General features: G+C 41.9%; 1 protein-coding gene across 1 annotated transcript in view; it reads right to left on the bottom strand.

The window, feature by feature from the left end:
• Positions 1–12,879, bottom strand: part of ADGRG2 (adhesion G protein-coupled receptor G2) — an 86,407-nt gene that overhangs the window by 29,488 nt on the left and 44,040 nt on the right. Inside the window, exons 5-10 of the mRNA XM_038757202.1 lie at positions 9,794–9,844; positions 9,673–9,705; positions 6,861–6,899; positions 4,422–4,475; positions 3,696–3,763; positions 1,390–1,445 (exon numbers count right to left, since the gene is read on the bottom strand). Coding sequence (XP_038613130.1) covers positions 1,390–1,445; positions 3,696–3,763; positions 4,422–4,475; positions 6,861–6,899; positions 9,673–9,705; positions 9,794–9,844 — 301 coding nt within the window. The remainder of the gene's footprint in view (positions 1–1,389; positions 1,446–3,695; positions 3,764–4,421; positions 4,476–6,860; positions 6,900–9,672; positions 9,706–9,793; positions 9,845–12,879) is intronic.

The following is a 12,879-nucleotide window of genomic DNA, read 5'->3' as shown; positions in this document are numbered from 1 at the left end:
CAAATTGTCGTGTTCTCTGTGCACAGGGGATGCTCCAACTCTGAATGGCAAATGAACAGATCTTCAATTTAGGGTAGTACTCGTCCCATTTTCACTCCATTCTCTGTCACGTGCTAAAAGCCGTGCTTGTCTATTTGATTCTGTTTCTACGTCTCCCACTGTGGATCACTGGATACTTTCCGGTCCAATCAGCAGAACTGGTGAAAGGGTTAAGTGCTGTGTTGCTGATAAAAATCTTTAGTTTTTGGTGGGGTCTGTCATTATTATAATTATTATTAATAACAATAATAATAATAATAATAAGTGGCACTGTACTGAGCACTGGGATGGTTACAAGCAAAATCAGGTTGGACACAGGCCCCCTCCTGCATGGGGTTCACAATCTTAATTTTACGGATGAGGTCACTGAGGCACAAAGAAGAGAAATGACTTGCCCGAGGTCACACAGCAGACAAGTGGCAGAGCCGGGACTAGAACCCAGGTCCTTCAGTCTCCCAGGCCTGAGCTCTATCCACTAGGCCACATTGCTTCTCTAGTTCCTGGATGTAGACTGGATCATGCCTTTGTTTTTCCTTTTTCTATGGTATTTCTTAAGTTATTACTATATGTGAAACACCATTCTAAGTGCAGGAGTGAATGGGTGAATTAGTTAATCAGTGAGTTAATTAGGTTGGACATAGTCCTGACCCCGCATTAGGCTCACAGTCAATCAATCAATCAATCAATCGTATTTATTGAGCGCTTACCATGTGCAGAGCACTGTACTAAGCGCTTGGGAAGTACAAATTGGCAACACATAGAGACAGTCCCTACCCAACAGTGGGCTCACAGTCTAAAAGTCTAAGTAGGAGGGAGAACAGGTATTGAGTCCCCATTTTACAGGTGAGGAAACTGAAGCACGGTGAAGTGAAGTGACATTCATTCATTCAGTCGTATTTATTGAGTGCTTACTGTGTGCAGAGCACTGTACTAAGCGCTTGGGAAGTACAAGTTGGCAACATATAGAGACGGTCCCTACCCAACAACGGGCTCACAGTCTTGACTTGCTCAAGGTCACCCAGCAGACAAGTGGCGGAGACGGAATTCGAACTCCGGTCCTTCTGACTTCCAAGCCCACGCTCTATCCATTAGGCCACACTGCTTCTCACTTGACTTATACCTTCACTAACGTGCCTGGATATTGAATATAAGCGGGGACAAAGCTGGTCTGAGACCTTGGTGAACCTATTGCAGCGTAAATGATCTCTCGTTTAGTGGCAGTAAAGCAAGAATATTAAGCACCTAAAGACCTGACTGTAACCATGCCCTCCCCTCTCCCACCCCAGAGAAAGCACCACTTAGCGTTAATCAGAAGATAATCGATGTTAAACTGCGCTAAGAATTACTCACTTTAATTCACTTGAAGGCAGGTTTTCAGTTAAAGTGCCATTGGCCACGTCCTTACTCTACCAGAAGCAAGAAAACAAAAAAAAAAGAGTTCAAGAAAATAAAACCTCTATTAAGCTTCATTTCTAACCCATTAACCAAGGCCTAGTCCCTGGGGTTTTCAAGATATGAGATCATGGTGCGGACGGTTCTTTACGTAATGCTGGTCCTAAAAATTTACAGTTAAAGGAGTCATGGGAAGGGCGAGGCTCTGAACAGCTGTTTCGAAATAGGGAGGTCCAGGAGGCTACTAAAATCCCTCTCCTCACTCCAGTAATCTTTTTCTAGCCGAGGCAATCGCTTCCCGGCTCTGCCCAGTGGATAATTGTTTCCATGACCAAATTAAAAGCACATAACAATAATAACTGTTGTGGCATTTAAGTGCTTACTATGTGCCAAGTGCTGTGTTAAGCGCTAGGATAGATACAACCTAACCAAGTCCCACAGTCCAAGTCCCACATAATAATGATGGCATTTGTTAAACGCTTACTATGTGTGAAGCACTGTTCTAAGCGCCGTGGGGGGATACAGGGTGATCAGGTTGTCCCACAGGGGGCTCACAGTCAATCCCCATTTTACAGATGAGGGAACTGAGGCCCAGAGAAGTGAAGTGGCTTGCCAAAAGTCACACAGCAGACAAGTGGTGGAGCTGGGATTAGAACCCACGACTTCTGACTCCCAAGCCGGTGCTCTTTCCACTGAGCCACGCTGCTTCTACATGGGGCTCACAGTTTTAATCCCCATTTTACAGCTGAGGTAACTGAGGCCCAGAGAAGTGAAGTGACTTGCCCAAAGTCACACAGCAGACAAGTGGTGGAGCTGGGATTAGAACCCACGACTTCTGACTCCCAAGCCGGTGCTCTTTCCACTGAGCCACGCTGCTTCTACATGGGGCTCACAGTTTTAATCCCCATTTTACAGCTGAGGTAACTGGGGCACAGAGAAGTGAAGGGATTTGCCCAAAGTCACACAGCAGACAAGTGGTGGAGCTGGGATTAGAACCCACGACTTCTGACTCCCAAGCCCGTGCTCTTTCCACTGAGCCACGCTGCTTCTACATGGGGCTCACAGTTTTAATCCCCATTTTACAAATGAGGTAACTGGGGCACAGAGAAGTGAAGGGATTTGCCCAACGTCACACAGCAGACAAAAGCGAAGTTGAGATTAGAAGCCACGTCCTCTGACCCCCAGGCCCGTGCTCTGTCCACTAGACCACGCTGCTTCTTAATTAATTAATTAATGATGGCATTTGTTAAGCGCTTACTATGTGCAAAGCACTGTTCTAAGTGCCGGGGGGGATACAAGGTGATCAGGTTGTCCCACGTGGGGCTCACAGTCTTCATCCCCATTTGACAGATGAGGGAACTGAGGCTCAGAGAAGTTAAGTGACTTGCCCAAGGTCACACAGCAGATATGTGGCGGAGCTGGGATTCGAACCCATGACCTCTGACTCCAAAGCCCGGGCTCTTTCCACTGAGCCACACTGCTTCTCTGCTCTTCTGTATTCCCTCCCCTTCAGGCTGCTCTCATGCCAGGACAGGAACCAACTAGGAGCTTTCATTCTGGCTTTTTAGATCATGGGATGAAAAAGTTTGGGAACCAGTGGCAGGACGGTGTAGTGGCTAGAGCCCGGCCCTGGGAGTCAGAAGGTCATGGGTTCTAATCCTGGCTCCGCCACTTGCCTGCTGTGAGTCCTTGGGCGAGTCTCTTCACTTCTCTGGGCCTCAGTTACCTCATCTGTAAAACGGGGTGTGAGAATTTGAGCCCTAAATGGGACAGGGCCTATGTCCAACCCGATTTGCTTGTACACTCAGCGATTTCAGTGCCTGGCACATAGAAACTGCTTAAATAATACAACTATTACTATTATTACAATATCGAAACTTCCAAGTTGGGCATCTTACATGGCAATTTCTCACTAAAGGCATTGAAAAATCTTGCAATGTCAATGGTGGGGGATGGGGGAGAAGGCAGTCACTTGCTGGCCTCTGAATTTTCAAATAATCTGCTTTAGAAATACCCTCTAATGTAATACCATAAACACTTCAGCTTCAGGTAGTATTTTCTTGATTTAGGACCAACAGTGTTTTAGATATAAGGCCAATCATTCTGAATAAGGAATTTCATCATCTAAGATTTGGAATTAAAAACAATAGGCTACGTATCTAAAAGTAAATCAATGCTCAAAAATAATAAATCTTGAAAAGAAAACATTTCAACTTCCAACACTTCAACAAGATAAACTAACTCCCCAGAACTTAAAAACTTACCATTTTGACATCCAGAGTGGTATTGTTTTCTTTATTGTAGTGAAGCATTATCTCACCCACATAGAACACTGAAAAACAAATTCCCCAAACCCATTAATCATTTCATCTTTAAACCGAGGAGACAGTTACAATTTAAATCATTGAAGTGGACAGTCACATTTGAAAGGTGAATTTCTCTTTTATTCCTGGGTACCACCCTGCTCCATCATTAGGTGACTGAACAGTCAATCATTCTTAAATACAGTAATCATCGTTCTTAGCCCTACCAAAAATAAAAGCCATTATAATGAACCTACAAGTATTAGAAAGTCCAAGCACTCGGATCCTTCGAAACAGCATGGTGTAATGGTTAGCGCACAGGCTTGGGAGTCAGAGGAACCTAGTTTCTAATCCTAGCTCTGCATAATGATAATAATAATAATAATAATAATAATAATAATAATAATAATAATAACAACAATCCCACCCTTGTCGTTAGGAGCTTATTTTCCGGGGCTTAGAACAGTGCTTTGCACATAGTAAGCACTTAATAAATGCCATTATCATCATCATCAACAACAACAATGGCATTTGTTCAGCACTTACTATATGCCAGGCACTGTACTAAGCTCTGAACTAAGCATTCCCTGCCCATAATGAGGTTACAGTCTAAAGAATATCTAGAGAACAAGTAGACTGCAATACTAAGGAATATCTAGTAAGGAAAAAGAAGTACAAAACACAAACCTGAATCATTGCAGATAGATGATAAATTGCAAAGAGTACTCTGGGATTTCACTCCTGCACAAAAAAAGCAACAGCAGACTTCATTAAGAGTAACAACACAAGTTTCTATGTCACAGTACTCTTTTGAAAATTCAAGAGCTGCCCTGAGCCAGGCTATATTTTCATAATGATGGTCTTCGTTAAGCTCTTATTATGTGTCAGGCACTCTCTTGGACTGTGGGGTAGGTACAAACTAATCTGCTCAGACACAGCCCCTGTCACAATAGGCTCCAGGCACAATAGATAGCCTCTGATTTCAAAGATTAAAGACACAGAGAGGTTAAGTGACTTGTTCAAGGTCACAGAGCGGGCAAGTGGCAGAGCTGAGATAAGAAGCCAGAGGTTTTGACTCCCGTGCCTATTTTCCACTAGGCCACGTAGCCTCCCTGTAAACGGAATTATTCCCTCTAAAAATGGAAAGGGAAAGAGAAGCAGCATGGCCTAGTAGATAGAGTATGGCCCGAGAGTCAGAAGGACCTGGATTCTACTTCGGATTCTGCCACCTGTCTTCTGTGTGGCCTTGGGCAAGTCCCTTAACTTCTCTCTGCCTCATTTAGCTCATCTGTAGAATGGGGATTAAGACTGTGAGCCCCGAGTTGGACACGGACTGTATTCAACCTGATAGTTTGTATCCACCCCAGCGTTTGGTACAGTGCCTGACAGAGAGTAAACATTTAACAACTACAACTAAATAAACCAACAATTGTCAGTAGTCAATAGCAGGAGAGAAAACTCTTCATGCTGGAAAGGGTAAATCAAAGGCCAACTAGAAGAGGACACCCATCCCACCCCAACATGATGTTGATTGCCTTGACTGCAGTTTCTGAAAAGGAAATAAAAAAATATTTTCCTAAGCAGTAATAGTGCACAGTAGGGTAGGAGGGGTAGACATGTGCTAAAGCCATGGATCTACTCATCCATGGTAATTATTGAGCACTTAACTTTGTGCAGAGCACGGTGTTGAGTGCTTGGGAGAGGACAGTACAAAAGAGTTGGGAGACCAGTTCCCTGCCCAAAGTGAGCTTCCAATTGTGGAGAAGTCTTGATTTCCAAGGCACACGAGCCTCTTATACTTGCCAAAGCTAGGCTCCCGAAAGAGTCAGTGAATTCCCCCAAGTGTCTGACTTCACTTACTCCATCAATAATATTGATTATTGGCAAGGGAGATAAGTTGGGTTTTAAATCTGCCAAGTTGGTCTGAGCTCTTGGATCAAAGATATACAGGTATTTATTTATTTTACTTGTCCATATCTATTCTATTTATTTTATTTTGTTAGTATTTTTGGTTTTGTTCTCTGTCTCCCCCTTTTAGACTGTGAGCCCACTGTTGGGTAGGGACTGTCTATGTTGCCAACTTGTACTTCCCAAGCGCTTAGTACAGTGCTCTGCACACAGTAAGTGCTCAATAAATACGATTGATGATGATGATGATGAGGTATCCCCTACTTGCCTTTCATCGACTTTGCAAACTGAGCCCCATTTTACATAATAAACTGGGGACTAAGCTCCAGATTTCTCCCACCCTACAAGTGAGTACACTTGATTTATTGAGTGCTTACTGTAGGCAGAGGATATGTACACACGTGAAAAATCCATGTTAAAAGAGCTAGGGTTTAAAGCAAGAACTATTTTGGTATTAACACTAAAGTCTCAGCTAAGTTTCCCATTCGATAACTGACTTTCTTTATAGGAGGAATTGAAGCCCAATTTCTAACACCAGACCCAGTCTTAATTACTGAATTTGAAATGAAGGAAAAATAGCTTGCAATATTCCAACCTAGTTTTTAGTCATCTCTATCTAAAATTTTTTTTTTAATCCCAACAGTTCAGTAGTCATCTACATATTAATCTATACTTTGGGTGGCTGAAGTAAAGCACCAGTAGTTCTGATTCAACTATGCTAAAACCAATTTATTATTATACGGACCATTGCTTTTATGTTTGAAAATGTTTAGCCACATTCCCAAAGAAATTGCATGTCTGCTTTTTTTTTATCCCATTTGTCTTCCGCCCTCAAGAACTAACTGCGAGCAGTGTTGTGTGCTATGACACGATTCTAACTAAGGGCCTTTATTTGAATTATTTGCAGTGTGGATGGTTAATGTTGCAAAATTAGTCCTTTTTCTCCATTCTTATAAATCCCCAAGGCAAGTCTGTTAATATGTGGTAATTAATAGAAAAGACTTTCCTCTGGACACCTTCTATGGATGCCTAGCAATTTCAGTGGAAGACCAGAGAGTGTAGGAATAGACTGATGAGTTAAATAAAAATCTATTGACAAAGTACACAAGAAAAGAAGAGCACCTGTGATACAAGTCAAGAGAATCCACTAAACCGAGGAAGTGACGTGAACGGTGAAATGTAGAACGTATGGACTAACTTTCATTAAAATGTAGTTACCTGCGTCGCTTAAAGTGGACAGAACACTTGAAGTCCCAGCTAAAATGGAAAAATATGAGTTTAAGAATAAAATTCATCCACAGAAGATGTCTAATGCTCTGTCAAACCACTAAAATATTTCCCTTCAGTTCCAGATACTACAGAATGGGGTCAAAGATCTGTTCCAGAGACAAATAATGATACTTATCAGCTTGTAGCATTAAATGTAAATGCCACTTGCCTCTGTACAGCAGTCAAATCTTTATGTCTTAAACTGCTCTAATCACCTGGGTCAAACACTCCTGCCCTTGGACTGAAAATCCAGTTGCTCCTTTAGAGGAAGATGATGTAAATCCCATCCAAGGCGAGTGAGCATTTTCTCAGTGAAACTTCCCGTTAAGCGCCCACAGAGCACCGATTTAAAAGGAAAACCAAATTAGAATTTCTATTCCTGGCTGTGGTTCGGAGAATGTGAAAAGCGAGAAGACGACTTGTGGCGGAATATGTTTATGTCACTATTTTTCACAAAGGGCCGTGAAATGGACTTCCAAAGGTGTGGTTACTCAGGATGGGATCACAAGCCTCGATCTTCCTCCGAACCTGTCGAAGGAGTTCTGGAACAATCTCACATTTTCAGTTCAATTCTGGCTCACTCCCTCTGCACAGTGTGGACATTGGCCAAGCCTGATCATCTTTACCGATACAGATGTCTCCCAAGGACTGTTCCCAGTGAACGGGGTTGAAGTCATTTCCTTAAGAATTCATTCATTCACTCAATCGTATTTGCTAATTTAACAATAAATTTATTATTTATTTATTGGAAAGTACAATTTGGCTGCAGATAGAAACAACGTGGCTCAGTGGAAAGAGCACGGGCTTTGGAGTCAGAGGTCATGGGTTCAAATACCGGCTCCGCCAACTGTCAGCTGTGTGACTTTGGGCAAGTCACTTAACTTCTCTGTGCCTCAGTTACCTCTTCTGTAAAATGGAGATTAAGACTGTGAGCCTCACTGTGGGACAACCTGATCACCTTATAACCTCCCCAGTGCCTACAACAGTGTTTTGCACATAGTAAGCACTTAATAAATGCCATTATTATTATTATTAATCCCTACCCAATAACTGGCTCACAGTCTAGAAGGGGGAGACAGACACAAAACAAAACAAGTATATCACTGACTCCCTGGTGAGTTGCTACTTGGAATGAATACAAGGATTGGGAAGAGAGCGAGGTTGGATTTGATGGAAAGGAACGCTATCGAAGGTAAAGGGGGCAGTTCCTCCCCACCTGACAATGCCCAGAAAAAAAGTCTTCTCATCCACTGTCCCTGAACTTCCCTCTTCAATAGTAGGACTAAAGATCCACTTTTCACTGCCTGTCAACAGCCTGAACGCATCTCAAGAAGTCAAGCTTTCAAAGCTTGGTACTCAGGATGTGTCATGTGCTCCCAAATACTACTAATAATAACAACATAAATATATATATTTATATATAAAATAATTAGGATGGCATTTGCTCTGTGGTTCCTAGGCATCAAACACCATCCTAAGCGCTGGGGCACATACAAGCCAACCGGGTCAGAGAAAGTCCCTGGTCCATGGGAGGATCACAGCCTGATTAGGAGGGAGAACAGGGATTGATTCTCCATTTCACAGATGGGGAAACTGGAGCATAGAGAAGTTAATAATGACTATTATTATTACTACTACTAATAATAATAATTGTGGCATTTGTTAAGTGCTTCCTATGTGACAAGCACTGCTCTAAGCGCTGGGGTAGATACAAGGTAATCCTGTTGGACACAGTCCGTGTTCCAAATGGGGCTCACAGTCTTAATCCCCATTGTACAGATGAGTTTAACTGAGGCACACACAGAAGTGAAGTGATTTACCCAAGGCCACACAGCAAACAAGTGTCGGGTTTAGAACCCAGGCCTTCTGATTCCCAGGCCTGTGCTATTTCCACTAGGCTACTGCCCAAGCAAGAAAGTGAACTTAAATTGAGAACACCAAGTGGGAGAGGGACTGTGTCCAACCTAATTAACTTGTATCTACCCCAGCGCTTAGAACAGTGTCTGACACATCAATCAATCATATTTATTCAGTGCTTATTCGTGGGTTCTAATTCCAGCTCCACCACTTGTCTGCTGTGTGACCTGGGGCAAGTCACTTCACATCTCTGTGCCTCCGTTCCCTCATCTGTAAAATGAGGATTGAGACTATGAGCCCCATGAGGGACAGGGACTGTGTCCAATCCAATTTGCTTGTATCCACCCTAGCGCTTAGTATATCCACCCAGTAAGCGTCTAACAAATACCACAGTTCGTAATTGCACTTACTAATGAAGAAGGTTCAAAGGGCTCAGACTCTTGTCAGGATTGTTTTGATTTTTACAGAAATGGTTTTTGCAGTAGGGTAATGGGGACTTTGCAGTCAATCTAGAGTTTCAAATGTATCTACAGTGTTCACACCTCGGGGGTGTATATTCAGGCAACCCTACTGCCTGAATTACTATTGCCTGAATTACTATTCTATTTATTTTATTTTGTTAATATGTTTTGTTTGTTGTCTGTCTCCCCCTTCTAGACTGTGAGCCCGTTGTTGGGTAGGGACCGTCTCTATATGTTGCCAACTTGTACTTCCCAAACGCTTAGTACAGTGCTCTGCACACAATAAGCGCTCAATAAATACGATTGAATGAATGAATGAATGAATAAATATGATTGAATGAATGAACGAACCCCTTTAATTAGCTACTCGGACACTTGGGTTTTGTGAATTACACACTGTGGCTGATGGGTCTCTTTTCAAAGCTGGTCGGTCAAATTCTTACCTTTGAGGCTTGTCGGTTCGACTGATGTCACCTCTGAGAAATAAACACCGTAAGAGGAATGAAACGCCAACACAGAAGTAGATATCAAGCTAAGTGTAAGAAAATATAACAAAAATCTTGCCTGGAGCATTATTAGGGATTGTGATAAAAGTGACAAGGGAGGTGTCCTCTGCTGGGAAAGAGAGAGAGAGAAAAGGAGAGAGAGAAGCTAATGAGTGTTCCGAAATAATCATGAACAACATTTTAGGGATCTTTCATAGTTTCAAAAAGATTATGACTGCAGAGTGCTCAGTTAAAGCACATTTTTTCTCAAGTCCATTATTTTCTCTGAACCTTGAAAAACCACCTTGACATTCCTCTAGACTGTGAGCTCGTTGTGGGCAGGGAATGCATCTGTTTATTCTTATATTGTACTCTCCCAAGCGCTTAGCATAGTTCTCTGCACACAGCAAGTGCTCAATAAATACGATTGACTGACTGACAATCCAGTTCGGGGGATTTTCCTGATGCCAAAGTTCCTACTTAATGGGGAGACTTTTATTTTTCCCCCCATGTACTTGCCTAGAGAAAAGGAAACTGGAATGGAAATGGGAAAGTCTTCACAGAGCTAAGTATTCCCTAAAGCCTAAATTCTCACCAGTCAATCAATAGCATTTATTGAGCACTTACTGTGTGCAGAGCACTGTACTGAGCCCTTGGGAAAGTGCAGTACAAATGAGTTCCTCTCTAGGTGGTAAGCTCATTATGGGCAGGGAATGTGTCTACCATCTATATATACCATACCATACCATATATACCACCTGTATATATGTTTGTACATATTTATTACTCTATTTATTTATTTATTTATTTTGCTTGTACATAGCTATTCTATTTATTTTATTTTGTTAGTATGTTTGGTTTTGTGCTCTGTCTCCCCCCTTTTAGACTGTGAGCCCACTGTTGGGTAGGGACTGTCTCTATATGTTGCCAACTTGGACTTCCCAAGCGCTTGGTACAGTGCTCTGCACACAGTAAGTGCTCAATAAATACGATTGATTGATTGACTGATCTCTTTTGTATTGCAATAATAATACTACTAATGGTATTTGTTAAGCACTTACCATGTCTCAGGCACTGTACTAAGTGCTGGGGTGGTTACAAGCAAATCAGGTTGGACATGGTCCCAATCCCCATTTTCCAGATGAGGGAACTGAGGTCCAGAGAAGTGAAGTGACTTGCTCAAGGTCACACAGCCGACGAGTGGCAGAGCCGGGAGTAGAACCCACGACCTTCTGTCACCCAGGCCCGGGGTCTATCCAATACACCACACTGCTTCTCTACTATATTGTATTATCCCAAGCACTCAGTCCAGTACACTGTACATAGTAAGCGCTTAATAAATACCATTGATTGAGTTGATAGACATGTTCCCTGGCCACAACAAGCTTACGGTCCAGAGGGGAAGACAGACAATAATACAAATAATTTATGGATATAGACATAAGTGCTGTGGGGCTGAGGGTAGGGTAAATGCTAGTAAAGTTCTAGATTTCAAGTACATTTAAAGCACCTTTCAAGCCTAAATGCAAAAAGAATCAGGGCAACTTTAAATTGGGAGTGGCAGGTAAATACGGTTGCCTTAGAAGCCCACAAAACAGTTTTCTAAAGAGATGAAAATATGCAGAGGAAAGTCTTGAGCAAACACTTCTTATTTTTCCTTGAGGAAACACAATTTAATACAAAAATAAACTCACCTGGGACTGGAAAACACATCATTGCAAGGGTTTGCTACACAAACTGTCAAGTTACTATTTGGGACACAGCTACAGTACATTTTTCTATGGTGACTGCAGGCACTTTTTACCAGCTCAATCTTGATGGACATGAGGGGAGTGCCTAGGAAAATCAGCTGTGGTCTAACTAGTTTTTCCATTTTTTTTCCCCTCTTCAAACTTAAATTGAGTAGGTGCTCTTCAAACATTCTGTCTGTCTTATCACACCTTCTCCCTATTAAGAAAAGCCCTAGACATGAAATCAAAGTAGTTTATATGGCACCTGCATTTCCAATACTCTTCTATTTGTTAGAAAAATATCCAAAAAAAGGCACAGTGACTGACTTTTCTATCAATCAATCAATCAATCAATCAATCGTATTTATTGAGCGCTTACTATGTGCAGAGCACTGTACTAAGCGCTTGGGAAGTACAAATTGGCATCACATATCAAGCCCGTCAAGATTCAAATTCTGCACCGCCTCTCTCAATTTATCCAGCACTTCTAAGTCAGTGAGATTGCAAATTAAATTAAAATGATTCTTGTGACTTATTTACAAGGGAACTATTTTATTTGGATATCAATTCATCATTGCTTTATTATATTAAGCGTGTAGCATTTTACCACAAAAATGAGCTTTTAATTGCAACATCACATGACGGGGGTTGTGCTTGTCCGTGAATAAAGACAATTTTGGGTGTGGCAAGACATTCGACTGTCCCCTGGGTCTCAGAACCCTCACGATGTGCACACGTTGGCTGAAATAAAAACCGCACATCTTGATATGTGCTATTATTTTCATATTTTGTCACTCAACTCACTTTTGAAAAATCCCCAGAACAGGGACACTCTTAAGAACAGACAGTCCGCAATGAACAAACTGCCAAATATGAGCCAGATTCTCCCTGTTGGTCCCGATTCAAAAAGTCAAAGGCAGAATTCCTTTCTTTCAGGGAATACCTACGTGAAAGGGTTTAATGTTCATTGAAGCTGATGTTACCAGCCTATTATGATTGAAATTTTCCACTGTAAAGCTTGTTGTGGGCTGGCCATGTGTCTGTTTATTGTTGTATTCATTCAATCGTATTTATTGAGCGTTTACAGCACTGTACTAAGTGCTTGGAGAGTACAATTCGGCAACAAATAGAGACAATCCCTACCCAACAACGGGCTCACAGTCTAGAAGGGGGGGGGAGACAAACAAAACAAAGCAAAACAAGTTGACAGGTATCAACAGCATCAAAATAAATAAATAAAATTATAGATATATACACATCATTAATAAAGTTGTATTGTACTCTCTGCACACAGTAAGCGCTCAATAAATACTACTGACTGAATATTTTCCTCCGGAATGTACACTCATTAGGAAGTACACTCGTTAGGATGTAAGTGCTTTGATTGTACGGCATATATACAGTCGATCAGTCAATGGTATTTACTGAACGCTTA

This window comes from Tachyglossus aculeatus, chromosome 15 (genome assembly GCF_015852505.1).
Source record: "Tachyglossus aculeatus isolate mTacAcu1 chromosome 15, mTacAcu1.pri, whole genome shotgun sequence".
Lineage (NCBI taxonomy): Eukaryota > Metazoa > Chordata > Mammalia > Monotremata > Tachyglossidae > Tachyglossus > Tachyglossus aculeatus.
Note: the sequence above shows the minus strand (reverse complement) of the source record. Positions and strands in the feature narration are given on the sequence as shown.